Raw genomic sequence first — 20,745 nt, 5'->3', positions numbered from 1 at the left:
CCTTCTGAATCCATCAAGCACAAGTATGTCACCAGAGCCCACCCTCCTCCCGCTGCGTCCCCTCCAAGGCTGGCTCCCTTTACAGCTCGTCCCTCCTCCCCATCCCGCTCTACGACGAGAGGATGCCGTACCGACTTCTAGCTCCTAAAAGCAAGGACATGCCCTGGCAGCACGCGTCCTGCTCCCCACTCCAGGCACGCAAGCCTTCCCTGCCATGCTCGTGAGCACCTCCAGAAATGCCACGAGGCTCCCTGAGCCAGACACACACGCGTGACTCGCACGTCCAACCGCGTCTAACACGGCTGCCGCTCCAGCACCGCCCCATCTGCCGGGAAATCCAGTCTGGATTTAAATAGCAAAAAAAAGTCACGTGTTTCAGGTGATGCTCAAAAAGACTTCCCAGCTGTCGGGTTTTCAGCTCCAGACTTAAAATCATTTCTCTTCCTTGCTGCGGTGGGAGAGATTGCTACGAAGCCGGGAGCTTGGACCGCCGGCACCACGGACACTCTCACCCCCCAGGCGTTAATCGCGGTGACTTTTGAGACGCGGTGCAGCTCCCCGGCTCCTGCCCTCGTTGCGCTGCTCCCCGAGTGCAGCCTCACTGCGGGCTTCACCGCTCTGCCACAAGCCAAGAAACCAGGATGGTCGCCCCGGCTCCAGCCAGCTCGCCGCAGCAGCCCGTCCGGCTCAGCCGTTCACTCGGCTTCCTGGCAGGGTTGGGCAACCTCCTTCCCTGCATTGCTCCCTCCTTCCTTGCATCGCTCCCTCCTTCCGTGCATCGCTCCCTCCTTCCCTGCATCGCTCCCACCCAAGGGAGCGGGGTCAGCCCCTGCTACGGGGTGGGGCCGGATTTGTGCCTGTCCCTGCGCCGATTTCGCCCCTGCCCTCCCCAGCTCCGCCACAGAATCAGAGAATCATTTAGGTTGGAGAAGACCCTTAAGATCGAGTCCAGCTGTTAACCTAACGTTGCCAAGCCCACCGCTAAACCGTGTCCCTAAGCACCGCGCCTACACGTCTTTTAAATCCCTCCAGGGATGGAGACCCAACCGCTTCCCTGGGCAGCCTGTTCCAGCGCTTGACAAGCCTTTCGGTGAAGAAATTTTTTCGAATATCCAATCTAAACCTCCCCTGGGGCAACGTGGGGCCATTTCCTTGAGACCACACAAGAACAAGGGCAGCACCTGGCACTGCCATCACCCCCCACAACAGCCACTATTCTCTCCCTTGAGTCCATATACCCTTTAAAAATGTCTAAGACAAGTCCCTGTTTGCAATTTTTGGCTACCAGGCTGTAACTAATGCGTCCCATAGGGAAGGAGATTTGGCACAAATACGCAAAGCCGTTCGATTTTATTGCCCAGTAACTCTTGCGAGCAGCAAAGGAGTCGTGGCTGTACCATCGCCACCCCACGCAGCCGGGAACTCGGCAGCACCAGGGGACCCTGGGCTTCCTCCAAGCACCACAGCTGCCCTCCAGCAGCTGGAGATGTGCCCGCCAGTGAGGGTTAAGGCTATCGAAATAGTCTGAAATAGCACAAGCAATCTAGGGACACAGCCCGCCCCTGCATCCATACCTTGGGGAGATCCATGTCCCCAAGCAAGGAGCAGCAGGACAATTAGGGACAATTACGGCGTAATGGGATCCATTAAAAATGAAACAAAACACAGGCATCCAGGGCATTGCCTTGTGCATCCTTCCCATCCCTGTGACTCCCTGGGAGCAACCACGTGGAAAGCCTGAGGCTTCCCACGGGGCTCTGCCCCCGTAACAGCGCCCAGCCGCGCCCCGGCCGCCGGCACTCACCCTTGGCGCTGCTGGCGATGCCGGTGCTGTTGGAGGACAGACCGGGGGCTCCGCGGCAGGCTCGCTCCAAGCTGTTGTGCTGCTTGGCTAACTGCTCGATGGTCTCCTCCAGCCGGATCCTCTGCTCCCGCTCATACTGCAGCGCGCGCTGCCATTTTCGGCTGTGAGTTTCGGCTAAGTCCAGGAAATCGCGGCAAGCCTGGAGGGGAGGAAAGGACACGTCAGCACCGGCACAGCCCTGGCAGCCTGGGAGCTCATCATGGAGCCAGGGTGACTCCAGAGCTCACTCTCCTCTCCCTCCTCCCGTCCCAGGACCCTGGTTTACAGTCCCAGAGCTTTGCACGATCCCCCACACCCACGGGGCTAAAACCAGTTCAACTCTGACCATCCAAACCTGAATCACCTCCGAGGAGATGGATGTAACATGGACAACTGCCTTGAGACCCCAAAGCCTTCGTGATGTCCCATCTCCCGCAGCAGCCCGGCTCGCCGTGCCCCAGCCCCGTCGCTGGTTCCCGGACCCCAGGCTGGGCTCACACAAACCCTGGTCAAGTCCAGCCCTTTGCGGGTGCCCTGAGATCCCACGCAGCCACCTCCATCCCCAAGCCTGCAGATGAGGAGAAGCTGGACGGGTCGATGGTCCCCGGGGAAACCGCCACAGGAAAGGATGCCAAAGCCAGGGGCCGGCGAGCCCTTTGCTCCAAGGAGGCAGGGAGGGACGATGCCCAGCTCCTCCCCAGCGCCACAGAGACCAGCGGACAGCCGAGGGCCTGCCCTGGCCCCTGCAACACGTTCACCGTGGCCAAAAGCCTCTCCTCTCCTTTTCTGGGGAACAGGACCCGCCAGCCACAGGGACACAGGCAGACGCGCTGGGCGCAAGGGAAGTAGAGCTCACGGGACACGCCGAGCGACGCCTCGCAGGACGCACAGCGTCCCTGTCCCATGCCACCGCGCAGGCGGCGGCAGGGACACCGCGGCCCGGGCTGACAGGAGAACCCCTCAGTGGCATTAACCGCTGCCACAAGCCCCCCCGAGCCCCTCAGCATCGCTACGATTCCAAGCATCGCCCATCCCTGGGCACGCCAGATGCCCAGCGGGAGATTTCCGGGCGCAGGACGCCCGCTCGGGGACGGGACGCTGCCAGCTCCCACGAGCTGCCTTTCTGTTGTCTGACGAGAGAGAGCCAACCCTCGGAGCTCTGCCTTTAGGTTATTTTTTTATTTTAGGCTGAAACACCGAGTCCCCTCAGCTTTGCCGCTTCCTTTGCGATCAAACCCACATGAAGCTGAGCACAGAGGCAAGGCTGCACCTCCTCCTCCCTCCCCTAAATCTCCACAAGTTAGGAGACATTAAACTTATGTTTAAAAGTAGGAAAATACATTTTTTTATGGAAATTCTATAGGAGTTTGGAGGCAGGCTGGCAACTTGCAGGCAGATTAACTGTGCTTGGGCTTTGGCTGGCTCCAACTCATTGCCATACCAAGGGAGGTCCTCTCTTTAGATAAACTGTGGCCTGAAAAAACTCAGAACTATTCAAAAGAACTAAAACCACAGAGTTTTGAATGTCTAATAGACTTCTAACCATCCCCAGGACTCAGTTACTGTCTACGTTTCCACCTACTTGGATTTCACATGTGATTTATTCAGCTCTTGGCAGGTTACTCTAATTTGCAGGTGGCACCTGAGTGTCGAGGTATCTCCTCATCAAGCAACAGGCTCAGGGCTTCAGCTTCCATGATCTGGCCTGCTTTTACCAGGATTTTTCCTAGAAAAGCTCCAATTCACCAGTTCTTCATCAAACCTCTCCTTTGGATAGGAGCAGGATTTGAGTCTTGTCCAGGGAAATAAGTTTTCCCTTTAATAGCTTCAGAAATGAATCACCAGGGAAGTGATACAAAGCATCAGGTTTTTGTATTTTAGGTGAAGAAGCATGAAGCAGAGGGCACAAATATCCCAGGATAATAAAGAAAAACGCAGGAGGTGGGTGTGTGTGACATCCTGACCACCAGCACGTCCCCTGGGAGCCAACAACCATCCCCAGCCTCACCTCGAGGAGCCCCCGGGTCACGGGAGATGACAGGAACCAAACTCGGTTCAGATAAACGAAGGACGAACACCAGTTTGTGCCTGTCCTTTGGTGGGGGGGGGGGGGGAATCAGCGTAACCTATCCTATTTAAAAAGATGTTTTGCTTTGTATTCACCTCTGCTCTCTCCTGCTTCCTGCTCTCTGTGGCACGGGGGGACCCAACCCTGCGTTTGTATTATCTCCATCCCCGACTGCTCCCACCTACTCTCACTGCGTAGAGCCCCGTCCACAGGCAGGCTGCTGCGAGATCAGTCCCAGCATCAAACTGGCCAGGGGGAATTTAAACCCACAGACCACGCTCTTGCAAACCTGCCATTTTTTTCCAGTGGGGACGGGTAGCTGCCGATGTTCCAAGGCCGAGCTCCAACATACGTCAATCTTCAGCATCACTAAGCCTCTCTGATGAGACGCAAGCACAGGCGGTTTTGCTAGGCAGAAATAATTCGCGCAAAAAAGTGTTTGCAAGGTCTGAACAAGCGTTTGTTCTACGGCATCAGCTTCTCAGCCTCTGGATTTCCACTTGTGGCCATCAGCAACTCAACAGTGCCGTCACACCGACGGAGATCCCCACCTGCGCGAGCTCAATAAATACTCCCTTGCGAGCACCACGCTGCAACGGCACGAAGGCTGCATCGTGAGCCCGGAGAGCGGGTAGGAATCCCCCCGGAGAGGAGAGGGGCAGAGCCCCTTGCACATCCTCAGCGCCATGATGGGCGACGTGGCTCCCGCAAGCTTGGAGCAACGCGGCAGGTCCACCCGCTTTGCTGTTTCTCTGATTGCGGGCAGGGAGGTGCCATCCCTCCCAAATTCCCAGCTGTGCTCTCATCCTACATTCCCCCCCCGGCCCGATGGGGACCACCCAGCTCCTTCCCACATGAGCCGCAGACCCGTGGGGCTGTGCGGACCGACCGGCACAGGGAGATGTGAGACCAGAACGGCAGATCTTCAGGGTGCTTCACCCCACGTTTTCACCTCGTTCTCTGGGCTCCTCTCCCCACCTCCAGAAAGTCCTGTTGGCAGCCACCCACGGCCGCAAAGCCCATGGCGGGGGAACCCTGCCCTGATGCCTTCACGCCCAGCTTCGATCTGAAGCCTCCTGCTAGTTAAAACTAACCCGTGGCCCGTGCTGGCTTCTTTTATTACGCTTATGCATTGCGATAAGAGGATGAAACCACAAGGGCAAGTAATGAGATAGCGGCCGTGACCTTCCCAGCCCAGCAAAGCTCATTATGTGCTCCGAAGGTCCCTCTCCGCAGGCAGCCCCCACGCAGCGGGCGCAGAAATACCCATTTTGGCACAGCTCGCGGTCACTGAGGATGGAAATGGCCGGCTGTCCCTGGCTCAGGGGGTTGAGCGTTTTAAAACAATGCGCTAGGACATCACCTGTAATTATGCTGCTGCAATTAAACACGGTTTGTAAGGTATAACGGTAAATTAGGGGAAAAGGAGGTAATTACAGAGGAGCCACACGAAGGCAGCCCTCCAGCACATCACCAGGGAGCTGGGAGCCGTGGACATGGAGGAGAAATCGCTCAACACAAATCAATGTCCTAAATAAAAACCACAGCAGATAAAAACTCGGGTCCTGCCGCCCCAAGGCTCCCGACCCTTGCAGAGGATCCGTGCCGTATCCCAAAGGGAAATCTGCACCAAAGGGTTTCATTTACACATGATGGAGAAGAGGCCATCAGCGTTGCAGACTTTCTCCACGGAGCATTAGGAGGTTTTGGGAAGATGACCGGGATGGCCTTCGCGCTGCCTGAGACCCCGCCGGAGGCAGCGGCACCTCCACGCGGCAGGTTCGGGCCGACACTTGTTCCTGCCAGCGTCCCACAGCTCGTGTCCGTGTGGATTCAGGGGCCGGCCACGGTAAGTATGGGGTTTACTCCTGTTTTCAAAGAACTGTCGGGCCACCCTTCTGCAGCCTCTTCCTCTGTAATTCAGACACTGGCACGCGCGCCCTGCCCGTGGTCTGACCCAAACCACTGTGCTCACGAAGCGCCTGGATCAACCTGGGCAAAGCGTCACACTCGCTCGTTGGAAGAGAAGCGATGCCAAGGGTGGTTAACAGGAGAACATCCTGCAGGAAAGATCCCCCCTAGCCCAGCTCCCCAGCTGCCAGCAGCAGCCAAGAAAACTGAAGTTATTAATTCAGGTTTACACCTTCTACAGCCAGACAACGCAGAGTTCAAAGGGATGCGCGCCAGTGGCGAGACTGGCACTGAACAGGACGCAGGATGCATTTTGCCACCGCTGTCTCTATCGGCAGAGCTCATTCCTCAGCCAAAACGTGCCCCAGGCCCGCAGCGCGGAGCAGGGGTAGCACAGCAGCACCAGCCCACAAGCTCCCCAGGGCTGCAGGGAGCTGGGGGCGAGTCGCTCAGACACCGGCATCTCCCCCGGGGAGGTCGATGCTAAAGGGAAATTAATCCCAGCCTTCCCTTGGGCTCAGCTGTCCAGTTTCCCTCAACCCCCATGGCTGCTTGCGTGGTCCAGGAGGAGCCAGGTCTCAGCCTGAGATGTCTCGGCGACATCTCGGCTCCATCCCGGCTGACGGCTTGGCAGGGAACCCCGGCTCCTTCGGCGGCTCAAACAAAACCCAAGGCTGTTTTGGCTGTCCTCGCTTTTGCCAACAACAAACCAAGACTGGCAGCCGTAGTGTTATGGCATTTGCTCGCACGGCACTGGCTCAAGCAAGGAGCCACGCTGAGCTTTCCCCACGACAAAGAAACATCAAACACGGCCGCAGTCTGACACCCTCCGAGGCGGCGTCCCCGCTGCTGCTAGTAATTAAAATGCTGCTGGCTGCTGCCTTCCATTAATTTCTGGTTACAGCTGCAGAAGCCCAGAGAGCTGCACCTTCCCCTTGGATGCACCTTCCTCTTCCAGCATAAGCCCTCGTGGGATGCTGTCCTCGTGCCCCCGGACACACCACACTGGAGCCAGCACGGCAGAGCTGCTCGGCGCAGGGGGACAGACCAGCGAGGCCAGCCCACCGCTCCCAGGGGACACAAATCCAGAAGGAAACCATTCACAAGACTCCCCTGGGACTGGTCAGCCAGGCTCCCTGCTCTGGGCTGGGACGGCTTCGCCATCGCTCTTGGTGACATTCATCACCGATGCTTTTTCCAGCTGGCTGAGTACCACCAGCTCCCAGGGCTGTTTGGTGCCGCTGCCGTGCAAGAAAACGCGGCCAGGAAGAGGGTTCTGGAGGAGAGAAGGCAAGCAGGAGACAGGGTTGGAAAGGAGGATGTCCTGCCAGGCGTGGGTTTGGGGGACGATGGCCAGATCCTGCGCAGCGAGTGGCCGTGCGGGGAAGGGAGGAGGGAAGAGCAACATTCACCGAGCACAACAGGCGGAGCAGGAGGCAGCAGGACGGTGGGATGCTCTCCCCGTGCCTCCCCCACGCAGGGCACCAGCAGAAGCTGGGACGGGGAGCAGGAGAAGCCCCACAGCCACTGCCTCAAAGCCCAGATCCTCCCAGCAACAACCCCAGCACAGGATTTGCAACACCCCGTTGCCCAGGATCAGGCCCACAGGCAACACCAGCGTGCTCGCAGCAGCACAAGGGACACACGAAATACCTGCTCTAGGGTGTCCCGAAACTGCTCAGGCTCTGTGGTCCCTGGGACGGGGCTTTTGCAGGCACAGCACCCAGCACCCCAACTTCTGATCGTGCCTCTGCAAACGGGTGAACCAAGTCAGGCCATCACCCATTGTTGCTTGCACCCCAAAGAGCAGCACCCAGCTTGCACCAGCTACAGGCTGGGTGTCCTGGGGTGCTCTGTGAAGCTCCCACTAATGCAGGGGGGCTGGCGGACACCCATGCACAGCCCAGGGCAGGATTTAACCCTTGGGCTCTTTAGTGTCAGCTGTCACGTGCCACTAGCGGGCGTCTGCTCAGCACCACGGGCATCCCAGCATGGGAGAGCAAGTGGAGGAATTACAGAGAGGGATCTCCCCACCACCCTCCGGCTGGTTTTCTTGGATGTTTGCAAGCAAGGGCTGCAAACCCGCTCTCCGCAGAGTCACACCAGAGGCTCAGGCGCACCCGCGGCTGCGGGGGCACTGTGGCCGCCAGGTTTCCGACGCCACTGCACCGCTTTCACTGCGGGGCACGAGCAAAACAAGGTGCAACTTCCCGTCTCTGCGCGAGCTGCCCTAAATCTCAGCTGCTGCGACTGCAAAAGCTCTTCGAAACACAGGTGCTGGGAAGCCCTGACACAGCAGCGGTGCCACGGGGGTCCATCCTCCCTGACAGGGACCCCACGGAGGGCACCGAGAGCCTTCCAGGGGACCCCAACCCCAAGGGTTTGTCTCTTCTCAGGGTCAGACAGAAGAGGCAGAGGCACAGCTCAGCGTGTCCCTTCCTCACAGGAGATGAAGGGTGGGAGATGCTCTCCCTGCTGTCGCTGCCCAACCGCCCCAGCCGTGCTCCAGCTAAAGGCGACACCGCGGCACCTCGACCCCCTGGGGCAGCCAAGGAGGACGGGCTGTAGCCGGAGATGGTGTGACAAGGTCCCGGAACAAGCTCTGACCCAGGGAAGGAAATAAATCCCTTCGTGCCACCACTCTGCCAAGTCCTGACCTCCAACCGGTTTGGCTCTCCGCTCCGCACCGCGCTGGGATGAACTCAGGCTCCACTCCCCTCCTGTGCCACGGACCCTGCCGCAACAGCTCGGCCGGCACTTGGGATTTGGGCTGAAAGCACCCACAAGCTGCGCAAGGGCTGCGCTCACCCTCGTCATTCCCCTGCTGTCTCCCGTTTTGGGAGAAGCCAAGGGCCGAGGGGCCAGGTAGCACCCAGGGAGAGCCTGGACCTTCTGCTTCACCGCTCACACACATCGCCGCTTCCCACTTCCATCGGTGGCTGGCATCACGTCATCCTCAACAGCGACAGACCTCGCAAACCACATGGGATAAAGGCGGGCAGCAGCTTTCCACAGTGGCGATCCTCCCTCCGCAGGCAGCAAAGGATGGCCCCACCGGTGACGCCACAGGGATGCGAGCGGCCGCCTCGGACCAGTCCTGGCGCGGAGTATGGTGAGGGCAGGGGACACAAACCCAGGAGAAACCCCAGCATCTTGGGTCATCGCTCCTTCATTCCATTAACACCCCCCAGCTTGGCATTTCAAAGGTGAAAACAACTGGAGCGGCCGAGCAAGAGCAACTCCTCGAAACCCAGATCACAGAACCTTACGGGGAGCAGTGGCTAAGTTTAGTTACAGCTGAACCTGATCTGGGTTGTAAGCAAGCCACAGCTACAAATCCACGTTGCATCGGTGCCGGGACGCAGGCCATCCTCCCAAAGGCCAGCGGGCAAGAGGCTCCTTGATGAACGTACCACGAAGGAGAGCGCAGCCCCCAGAAAGCAAATGAAAAGCGATTCCCCAGCGAGCTGCACGGCCGGGGGGCCGGGGCTAAGTGCATCTAAGGGTGCGGCCTTCACAGAGATACCTTCATCATCGTCCGCAGAGCCTACCCCCCCCAGCTTCCCTGCAGCATGGGGTGAGACCACGTCACAGCCCGTATGCCCTTGTGCCCCTGAGCCATCGCCGCTGCAACGCAGCTGCTGCAGTTTAGCAGTGCCTGGATGCACGGCGGGCTCAGGCAGCGCCGACGTTTGCTCTGGTCCCGCACAACGGGGCTGCGCCTACCCCCAGCCCAGCCAGGCAGGGACAGGGACAGGGCCAGGGCACAGTGGCGCTGTGCCTGCGGGGTTTTGGGGAGCCACGCGCTATCACCCCAGAGCAGGGTCCATCCTGGGGGCAGCTGGCTGCTTTCGGTGCCTCCTGGAGAAAAGGGTGATTTCTCCCTCCTACCCTGCCTGCACAAACTTCATTCGCTGCCCTCCGTGGTCTCCCCATGACCAACCCTCCAGCAAGCAGGAGGAGAGGGACCAGCAGAGAACGCTGTGCCCATCCCCATGCAGCATCCCACCCCACCGGGAGACCGGCTTTAACGCTCCGGCACCCCCCTGCCGCCTCCCCGCGTACAGAGGTGGCACAACGCGCCCCAGCTTCGGCCGAGAGGCCGGAGCTGGACGGAGTCAGGGTTGTAGAGCAGCAGCCAAGATGCTCTCCCGCTCCACAAGCAAGCTTGTTTGAAAATAATTAAGGTGGCGCCGAGGCGAAGAGGCAGGTCTGCTTAGTCACTCCTGAATGTCCCAGCCGGTGCTTATCACTTGTCATCTTGCAATTCTGGCAGGTCACCAACTAAAGATAAAAGCAAGCTCCATCCATCTGCAGCACGAGCGCAAGGTCCCAGGGAAGCCCAGTATTACCTGCAACTGGGTGGCAGGAGGGACAGAGCTGGCTTCACCTCCTCTTCGTGGCTGGAACAAGCTGTTGTAGCAAATCCTAATCCAGCGTTGGGCGGTGGGGCTGTAAATCACCATCAAGACAAGGAGGCACAGCCAACATAGCCAAAAGAGCATGTTTTTGTGGAAAAGCACCACTGAGGCTCCTGCAAATTCCCGTGGAGGGAGTGGCAAAGGGCCATCAAGACCCTGCTGGGGAGCAGGAGGCGAGACGTGGTGCCACCAGCTCAGCCACGGCCGCCACAGGCAAATTTAGCACCTTTCACACATTTGTCACAGCAAATATACCAGATTTCACAGCTTGTGGCAGGCTAACAGGAACATCGTTAACGGCCCACGGATTATTTAAGCAGCTGAAAGCGATCACCCGAGGTCACCCCTGTCCTGCCAAGGTGGTGGCATCACACGCCCGCAGGCATCTCTGCAGAGCTCGTGGTTCCTCAGTAGGAGCAATCAGTCAATACTGGATACCAGGAACAAAGAGATGAGATTAACTGGCCTGAAAGTCTAAACGATCGCATCCAGATATGCCGGATTTCTGCCCTGAGGTCTGAACCACGGGGGATGCCAACCTCTCCGGGAGGTCCTGGCATGGCTGAGTGTTTCGCCACCTCCAAGGCTGCTGCTGAGGGACGCTGAGGGAACGCACTCAAACCCGCAGCCCCACCTGCCCTGAGCGTCCTGGAGGAACAGCCCTGGGAATCTAACCTGCAGGGAGGAAAAATCCTACCAGGGAAGTGCCTGTTGTTCTGGGAGTGACTCCTCCTGCTCCTCAAGCAGACCCTTCTTTTGCCTGCCTGGGACAAGGACCACTTCATCGCCCAGGGGTGACATGAGAGAAGGCAACTGCCAGATGTGCTCAATCATCTCTTTTTCAGTGGTGAATTATACAGCAAGAGCCGTCACTTCATTCATCAAAGAGCGCTTTGCCGTTTTGCATGCGCCTGGTGCCTTGGCGATAAGTGCTCCCTTCCTTCCTGGAGTCATCAAAGCCCCGGGACACATCTGCGCTGCTGCTTACTGCAGAACAGCCCCCCAAGGGAAGTGCGATTTCTGATCCTCTTTTCAGCTCTGAACACACTCACGCCGTGTCAGTGCCCCAGGCGCATGGCACAGCATAAAAATGAGCCGTTGGGATTCAGGGCGGCGAGGCGCGCAGAGAGTTTGCAGCAAGAGAGGGTTGATTTGTCCTTCCCCCTCGCCGCCGAAATGCTCTGAGCGGAAGGCAAAAGGGAAAATACAAGGATGGAGCCGACCCGAGTCCCAGATCATCTCACACAAACAGTTGGATCGCAACGAGACATGATTTTGAGCGCAGTCACCCGTCACGACAGCCATGGTAGCCACAGCCGTGCCGGTGGCCCGAGGCCAGGCTGGCCGGACACCACCAGAAGCAGAAGCGCAGGAAAACATCCAGATCAACACAGACTGCTTAAGTAACAGCCAATCTGTCCAAAATCCTTGGAGTGACCCTCGTCCGGCTCATGAACATCCCGGCTGCCCAAAGCAGGAGGATGCAGGCGCAGCGAGAGCTGCTTCTCCCTGGGGCAGGGCTGGTGGCAAGAGCAGAGCCTGAAAGAAGGTCCTGGGCTGAACCTCACCAGGTCACAGCACCATAAAAAAACAAGGTGGCATTGCATAAAAACCTGTGAGGACAGTAGGTGCAAGTTCAAGCTGCTCCCTATTGCTTTTCTTTCCACACTTCTACGTGTTCGATTGGAAGGAGCGTTACACCCAGGCCAAATGGGTGCTACAGAAACGCACGGACATGGAAAAGCTCATTAGTGCCCCAACGGGGAATGGGAAGACACCAGAGCAGAGCAGGCTCCAGCCCACTACTTGGTGACCTGCGGCACGCACTGCACACCGCCAGCGTCAGCATCTCAGCAAGACCCGCAACACTCACCCAAGGGGCTCCCAAAACCGCCGACGGTCCTGTTCCAGGTGGCACCTGGTGCCCCAGCAGCGCCTGTTTCTCTCTGGGGACTGTGGACTCCCTGAGAGCCAAGCAGAGATGTCCAAGGAGGAGACATCCACGCTTGAGTGGGAGTCGGATCTGGTCTCATAGCTGTCTCTCTGCAAGTTTTATTAACTTACCATGTTATACCACAAAGTCACCAGCGTGCCCACGAGGCAGGCTCAGCACTGCCAAAACCAAACACACGCTTTGCCCGGGGTGTAGCTCCTCAAAGAGGACCTCGCCCCAGGTCCAACGCAGCAGAGGCAGCCCGTGACCAGCACTGGCACGAGGGCCAGACTCTGCCTGCAGCAAGTGCCGTTTCAGACGCGTAACCCACCCCGTGCAACAAAGAGAGGATTAGTGTGAAACAGTGACAAATCCCCCAGCCCCGCTGCGTTAACAGGCTCTAATCCCCTACCCACGCAGCCTTTACGCGGGCTACTGAATCCGCGACCGTCGCATACTCGGCACGATAAAAGGAAATGTTCATCGTGGCTCTGAGAAGTGGAATAAGCCAACGCTGGCCCACAGGTTACGGACCGAAGCAATACCGTCCGGGAGCTGTGGCCTGAAAGATGCGGGGTCTGGCTTCCAAAGCATCGCATCGCGCTCTGGTGGAGAAACAACTAAAGCAGTTGCTGGATGCTTCAGCACGCTGGCAGCGCTGTCCCCTTCCACCCCAAACCTCGCCGAGCAGCGCGCAGCAGCCTCCGCTGGCCACGCCGGAGGGTTTGTCAGGGCACCGCAGCGTGCCGACGGCATGCCGGCACCAGTACAGAAGATGCACGGGGAGCTGAGACTTCATGCTGGGACCTCCTGCTGCAGAGTGGCCAGCCCAGAATCATGCCCTTGCAGGGTTTCGCTGCTCTCCTTCAGCAACGTTCGTGTCTTCGGCTTTGCCTTTTGATGCTCCTACCTGCCCAGCTAGCAGCAGGGCCTCTCCACTGCCACGTGTGCCAAAAATCACCTCCCTGGGAAGCTCCCGGCACCAGCTCTTCCCCTGCAGGGAGGTACCTCCAGGCAGCTGCTGCAGTTTCTTCCTTCCTCTTTGCTTGCCCAAACCACCGAAAACCGCTGCAGCAGCGTGAGGACCCTCGCAGAAGTCTGCAAAGCAGAAGAGCCAACACCATGAGAGCAGCCGGTCTCCACTTTCAGCGCACCTGGAGGCCTGATCCTGGCTCTGGTGTGCTCCGAGAGCTCCGTCCTGCGAGCGGCTCTCACGAAGAGAGATTTAATGAGGCTCTCGCTGGCTGCTGCTTTTCTCAGCTGCCTGACAGAGCGATCTCCAGGCTGGAAGAGCATCTGTCCCCAGCCGCATGGCGGGCAGCTGCGGTGGCAGCAAGCAGCCGGCGTTGCCTACGGGCAGCTCCGACCGTGGGATCTGGAGGAAGCTGCTTCAGTTTCTACCTCGGTTGCAGCCGCGTGCGAGGCCTTTGCAAAGCACTCTGCTGCACGAGAGGTGCTGCAGGAGCAGTGCTGCCGTTAGCAGCTCGTCTGGCGGCAGCACCCCGCCATCCCACTCGTCTCCCGGTGCCGTAACTTCTTCGTGGGTAAATCCATGGGAAAGCAGCGCTGCCACTTCAGCACCTTCTCCTTCGACATCGACACTGGAGTAGGGACCCAGAGAGAAGCATCTCGGTGCATCAGCCCAGGCAAGAGGTGAACACAACCCTTGTGATACCAGGGGCAGAACCCCAGAAGGGATTAACCCAGCGACACTTTGCCGTTAGCCCTCCCCACATCCCCATCCTGCCCCAAGGTGCAATAACCCCCAGGCACAGGCACGTGGCAGCTGCCTGCCACACACAGGCAGCTGCCAGAGGATCACACGAGGTACGGGCAGGGCTCACCTGGTCGCAGCGCTGCGTGTAGCATCAGAGGCAATGCCTGGCTGGGCTGTCGCACGGTTCAGCAGAGCTGCTGATTAACGTCGGGCGTTGCTGACAGTGCAATCCCAGTCTCCGACGTGCTAAGCCCACCAACGCGCAGCCCCGCTGACCCAGCAGCTGCCCAAGCAGAAATGCTCAAAACTCTCCTCTGAAGCTATAATAAAAAAAAAACTATCGCTCTCAGCCAAAAAGGACAGGAGGGCAGAGCTGCAAGAGACATGCTGGTGACAGATGTGTCCCCCATCTTCTCACACGAGGCTCCAAGGGGAGCCCCAGGACAGTCCGAAGCATCTTGGGGGTCAGATGAACACAAGGAGGAAGAGGAGGAGGTGGAGAACGGGTGAGAGGCCCCAAGGCACAGTGAGAGCAAAGCTGCACAAGTTGTCTGCGGAAGCACCAGCCGAAAGCCCCGGCCAGCACAGCGGCCCCACAGACACGCGCAAGGTCCGAGCACCTACACACACCATATAACCTGGCTGGAAGAACTCAGCAGTGATGGGGAGTGATGATGATGATGAGAGCCGGAGGAAGGCACTGCCTGCCTGGACAGATCTGATCAGAGATTCCCTCACACCTCTAAATTAAAAAAGCAACAAAGGATGCTCCAGCGAGTGTCACAGCAGCTCCGAGTGCAGGGGCTGGGCTCTGCATCTCCACCTCCCTGGACCCCAGCCCCACTCCGGCAGCCGTGCAGGCAGGGACGGACCCCAGGGTGTCACCCGTCACCCTCCACCACTTCCCCGTGTAACAGCAAAGCACTTACCAGTTATTTATCAGCGTATCCACAGCAAAAAAGCCCAGGACGCACGGACCTCTTGCCGCAGCTTTCTCGTCCAATGAGGATTAGGGCTGGATTAAAGATTTAATCCCAAAGCCGAGGGTTTTCTGGGTTGGTGACATGGTTTTCAACGCGCTGGTTAGTGTGTGTGTGGTTAGTGCAGCACCGATAATTAACACAGGCTGCGTTACAGCACAGGCACGCAAAAACGGGATCCTCCTGTGCAATCACCACTGCAATAGTCACAGGGAAGAGAAACCCTGCCCCGCTGCAGGGTTTTGCTCTGACTTTAGGCAGGAGAGCATCTGCTTGAGGCCACGGAGGGCGGCTGGGGGCAATCCCTGCCGCTAACGAAGCAAATCCAGGGGTTGAAGGCAGCACTTGTTCCCTGCAGTGCCTGAATTAACCCCTGCAGTGTAAGGATGCACAGGATGGAGGGATCCTCCAGCCCTACTGGTTGTACTGGGGTGAAATGGAAGCAGCCCGGCAGGCTGCTGTTCCCTCCCTACTCAGCACCTCTGCCCCGGCTGCCAGAAGCGTTGTGCAGGCAGAGAGGAGGTCGGGTCTGTCACCCTGCCTGCATCTGCCAAGGGTTCAGGGACCCCAAGGGACGACATCGCACAGCCACCCACACCAGCAGCCGGCTCTGTGCCAGGACCCAGCCAGGCTTGCACTGGCAGCCAAGAAACACAGAATGGTTTGGGCTGGAAGGGACCTGTAAAGCTCATCTAGTCCAACCCCCTGCCATGAGCAGGGACATCTTCAACCAGACCAGGTTGCTCAGAGCCCCATCCAACCTGAGCTTGGATGTTCCCAGGGATGGGGCATCTACCACCTACCTGGACAACCTGGGACAGGGTTTCACCACCCTCAGTGTCAAAAATTTCCTCCTTATATCTAGTCTAAATCTCCCCTCTTTTCATTTAAAACCATCACCCCTTGTCCTGTCGTAACAGTCTCTGCTAAAAAGTCTGTCCCCATTTCTCTCCCATCAGCCCCTCTCAGCCCTGGCAGCTGCAGGAAGGTCTCCCCGGACCCTTCTCTGCTCCAGGCTGAGCCCCCCCAGCTCTCCCAGCCTGTCCTCCCAGCAGAGCTGTTCCAGCCCTCGGAGCATTGCTGGGGCCTCCTCTGGCCCCGCCTCCAGCAGGTCCATGTCTCTCCTGTGCCGAGGGCTCCAGAGCTGCGGCCCTGCAGGGGGGTCTCCCCAGAGCGGGGCAGAGGGGCAGAATCCCCTCCCTCACCCTGCTGGCCACGCGGCTTTGGGGGCAGCCCAGGACATGGTTGGCTTCTGGGCTGCAAGCACACACTGACAGCTCAAGTCCAGCTTTTCACCCACCAGGACCCCCAAGTCCTTCTCCATGGGCAGGGCTGCTCCCCATCCCTTCATGCCCCAGCCTGGGCTGGTACCGGGGGTTGCCCCGACCCAGGGGCAGGACCCAGCACTTGGCCTTGTTGAACCTCATGAGGTTCACACGGGACCATTCGTCGAGCTTGTCCAGGTCCCTCTGGATGGCATCTCGTCCCTCAGGCGTGTCACCCGCACCACTCAGCTTGGTGTCATCTGCAAACTTGCTGAGGGTGCCTGTGATCCCACTATGTCATGATGAAGATATTAAAGAGTACTGGTCCCAGTACAGACCCCTGAGGGACATCGCTCATGACCGATGTCCATCTGGACATTGAGCCATTGACCACTACCCTCTGGGTGCGACCATCCAGCCAATTCTTCATCCACCCAAGAGTCCACCCATCAAATCCATCTCTCTCCAATTTAGAGAGAAGGATGGTGTGGGGGACCATGTCAAAGGCTTTACAAGAAGCTCAGACAGATGACGTCCGTAGCTCTCCCCTTGTCCACTGACGTTGTCACTCCACCATCACCCCAATCACGCGGTCACCCTGGGGTCCGAGCCCCAGGGAGAAGATCCCAAGGACTCTGTTTCCTACCAGCTTAAAGCAGTTTTGCAAGCACGCACAGACGCATATGGTGGTTAATGTATCGCTAAAATAAACCACTAGAAGTCACACACCAGGCTGGAGGCTGCTCTGGTGAACCTGATGCCACTCAGAGCACGCGCTCAACGTCGGTCCTGTTTAATATAGAAACAATTTTAGGAGTAAAGATTAATCACAGCAGCATCCCCCACAAGGACAAGAGGAGGCTCAGCGCTTCACAAAAACAGCAGCGAAGCTGGGACACAGGAAGGCAGAGGAGCGGCTCTGGGGAAGCACATCTTTCACCTGGGCAGCTCGCTCCAGGACAGGTACCCAGGAGGTCTCCAAATAAACCGACTGAGCCACTGTAATTCCCCACCTCCAGTCTCAGACGCTCCACAAACCCACCCACAGTGCCCACCAGCGGATGCCTCCACCAGACAGATGCCACTTGAAGTCTCCAGGAGCCGAGCATGGCCACGGGGAGAGGTCGGCTGCTCCTCAAGCCCCCAGCGCGTGGCACAGGGCCACCCGTGTCTGCTGCTGAGCCAGAGCTCGGCCCCGGAGGGCCCCACAGACAGAAATGCTGCCGGGGCTGGAGGATGCAGCCTCTGGGATGCTGCTGGGCATCCCAGAGAGGCTTAAACGAACAGCCCGCGGCCGCCCTTCCCGGGGGAGCAGCAGCACATGTTGTTATCGTTCGCACTTGTGGTTCAAGCACTGTGTTTCACATACTGGAAAAATCTCCCTGCAGGTTCAAGGGGTTGAAGGATGTTTTTGGCTGATGTCTTGGGGTGCTGCAGTGCTCCATAGGGGTCCGTTCCCATGGGAAAGGAAAAACTTGCGTGGGGAAGCCAGTCTGCCTCGCAGCGGGTGCCGGCATGCGCCACGTGGTGGGCTTGGACAGCCACTGGCACCGTGGCCTCTCATAAAGCGCAGGCGTGGAGTCCTTCGGGTGCCTGGGACCACCTGCTCCACGCCAGCCCGCGCAGGGCTCCCTCCTCACAAAATCTTGCCTGCTCAGCATCTCCCACCCAGCACCCACAGCCCTGCCCTGGCTGCCTCTCTCACCCCTCCCTGCCCGCACTGCACCGGCCTTGGCAGGGCCTTCCTCCGCCTCTGCTCCTCATACACCTCAAGGAAAAGTGCAAACTAGCCCCGGAGCGACGCACAGCCAAGCCCAAGCACCGCCGCTCTCCGTGCTCAGGGCCCTCAAGGAAGCACAAAGCAAGCCAAAAGAAGAGCGCAGGTACTGCACGCTCACACGCAGTTGGGCCGCCTCCGAGCCTCACTGTAGCAAACCCCATTCCCATTAGAACACCCACAGCCCTGTGAGCTCTTCCTGACGCCTAAACTGGCTTCCGCAGCATGTCCACACGGCCCTCCTGCCTGCTGTCTGCTGCTAAATTATGAGACGGGAGCTTTCCCTGCTCCTTGCATGAGTCTACACAATGCTCTTCGTCTCCGTTCCTCTAATTATCCCTTTAATTTGTTGCTTCTTATTTTTACATACCTCCCACTCCTCCCTCATGGCAGATTGTGACTTGCTTTTCTGCGTCTCCTCCTCGCTGCTCCTCATAGCCCTGCCGAGACGGAGCCTCTTGGTCCCGGTGAGGCTGAACTCTGCCGCGAGCCTCACCAGGCACGGTGTTACGTGAGATTTCCAAGTTCGGATGGGAGCGGAGCAAACGGGTGGCTCGCAGAGGTCTGGCCTTAAACTTAAGCCCAGCAACAGTCAGTCCTGTAACACCCTCACCTGTAATGCAGAAGTCCAGCACATCCCACTCTGCCTCTGCCCAAATCTTCCTCCGTCGTCCCGAGCATCACTCGCGCAGGGGCAGCCTGAGATGCTTTCTCCTCCCCATCTCCACAGGAGAGCACCCCGCGTCGGCCGAAGCAGGCACTCAAGGAGGTCACCTCTGCAGCGAGGCTCTTCCATTTACATATGTGCTTATTTATTTCTACTTGCTTGCGGCTGCTCCCCGCAGCCTCCATCCCTTCCCGCTGCGGGCAGCAAAGCCCAGCCCTGCCCTGGCCCGCTGGCTGGGGCACGCCGGCTGCACAGGCCCCAGCCAGGAGCGGGACCCAGGGCTGCTGCCAGAAGCCTGGCACTGCTCGGGAAGCGGGCAGGGGCAGATGGTTCCCGGGGGTGTGTCGTAGCCAGCGGTTCCCAGGTCTGAAACCCCCTAAACTGCTCAGAGGTGCGACCGAAAAAGAACTGAAAGCGGCGCGATCTCGGCGACCAACGAGCAGTGCTGCATGTCACCGTCCCCAGCCGCGGATGTGAGCCACGGCATCTCCCGCAACAGCGGATCTCCGCCACGCGGGCAGAGGGGATGCCCCAGGAGGCAGGATTCGGCCACGCCGGGGGAGCGAATCAGCGAGGTTTGGTGCTGCGGCCGGCACAGAGCACGGACGTGGAGCATCCACACGCCGGCACCAGCCCATCAGGGCTGACTGGGACCTCTTTGGGGAAAAGCTGGCAGGCAAGGGATGTTTAATTTCTCCTGCAAGGAGCCACCAGCTCATCTAAAGCACCCTGTGCTCCCATGGGATGCATGGCCCTGCAAAGCCCACGGGGATCAGAGGCGGGCGGGAGGAGGGTATATTTTCACCTACTGCCAGGAGATGACTTGACTGCATGTGCTTCCCTGTAGCGGTTTCATGTTTCAATACAGAAGATTTCAGGACCTTTACGTTGCACAGAACCACCCTCCACCCCATGAGCGGCTCCCTGGGCAGGGTCCACGCAGCAGCTCGCAGAAGGCATCGCCCCATGCTAAAAAGATAAATCAAGGCGCAACAAGGGATCCGTGCGGGAAAAGGTGACAGCACAGCTGGGAGCGCCAGCCCAGCCCACCATGACCTGCCCTGCTCCCCCCGTTCCCGCCTTTCTCATCCACCCCCTCCACAATTTGTGGGCACCAGTGTCTCCCTGCCCACAGTTCCACCATATCCCCCCGAAACAACAGGCTCATCAGCAAGCTGGGAGAGCCGCAGCCACCACCCCAGAGCTGCCACTCCACTCCCGTCCTGTTTCTTCCACGTTACAGCCCTTCCCCTTCGGGCATCTCCTCAAGATGCTCAGCCACGAGCTGACGTACAAAAGGATGCTGTTAAAAACGGATCTCTGACATCCACCTAAAAACACGTGCCTCGCTCCCTCCCCGGCCCCTCTTACCTGCTCAGTGCTTTGGACAAACCGCGTCTCTACCATTTTTTTCCCTGCACAACAGTTTTTGTGCCACTTCCCACCATGCAGATAGCCGCGCTCAAGCTTTTACCACGTCATAACCACCGCAACCTCCTCCTCTCTAGGCTGGACACAGCAAATATTGCCCTGCTCATCCCTTCCCAAAAGGCTGCTGGAGAAATCCTCTCCCCAGCAATTCCCTGGCCGCAACCCATCGCCGGTCTGCCTTCTGACAGCAAAGCCCTGCCGCTCCCGGCAGCGCCGAGGACTCCGCCGTCACCTCGCGCCGCTCACCACACGCTGCCCAGCCCCGCTCCAAAAACTTTGACAAACTCTCTGGGGGGGAAAAGCACTGCACAGGCACCCCCAAAGCTGCTCCAAAATGCAAGATGCCATCTCAGGAAGCCCTTTCCCCCCCATGGCTACAATCCTGTGAGCGGGGTCGGGGAGGACACTGCGACCACACGGCTGAGTGCCCTCCGGCTCCTGCTGTGGATTGTTATCATTTTTTACAAGCTCACATAAAACAACACACGACCTCCTTCTGCTCAGGGCTGGGACAGCACGGCAACAGCGCTGCTCCATTCACAATTCCCCAAGCTCTGCCTTCATACATTATTCCAAGTCTGTTAGGCTTTTGGATTGGAGTTTGTTGGTTTTGTTTTGTTTTTGTTTTTTTTTTTTTGCTTTAAATAATTAGTTAGTTTTATCTCTCTCTTTTCTCCCCAAAGCTCCCCAGGGAAAGTCAGGCTCCTCAGAAAGGCCTGTCTCGCTGCGATG

General features: G+C 58.5%; 1 protein-coding gene across 3 annotated transcripts in view; it reads right to left on the bottom strand.

Annotated features, from left to right (window-relative positions):
• The window catches only part of OSBP2 (oxysterol binding protein 2), a gene marked incomplete at both ends in the record, with an annotated part of 121,309 nt that overhangs the window by 12,375 nt on the left and 88,189 nt on the right, over positions 1 to 20,745 (bottom strand). For all 3 annotated transcript variants that reach the window (XM_082007847.1, XM_082007848.1, XM_082007849.1), the window contains one exon: positions 1,805 to 2,003. In XM_082007847.1, the coding sequence (XP_081863973.1) occupies positions 1,805 to 2,003 (199 nt within the window). The remainder of the gene's footprint in view (positions 1 to 1,804; positions 2,004 to 20,745) is intronic.

The sequence above is a fragment of the Phaethon aethereus genome (genome assembly GCF_964289735.1).
Source record: "Phaethon aethereus genome assembly, chromosome: 17".
Lineage (NCBI taxonomy): Eukaryota > Metazoa > Chordata > Aves > Phaethontiformes > Phaethontidae > Phaethon > Phaethon aethereus.
Note: the sequence above shows the minus strand (reverse complement) of the source record. Positions and strands in the feature narration are given on the sequence as shown.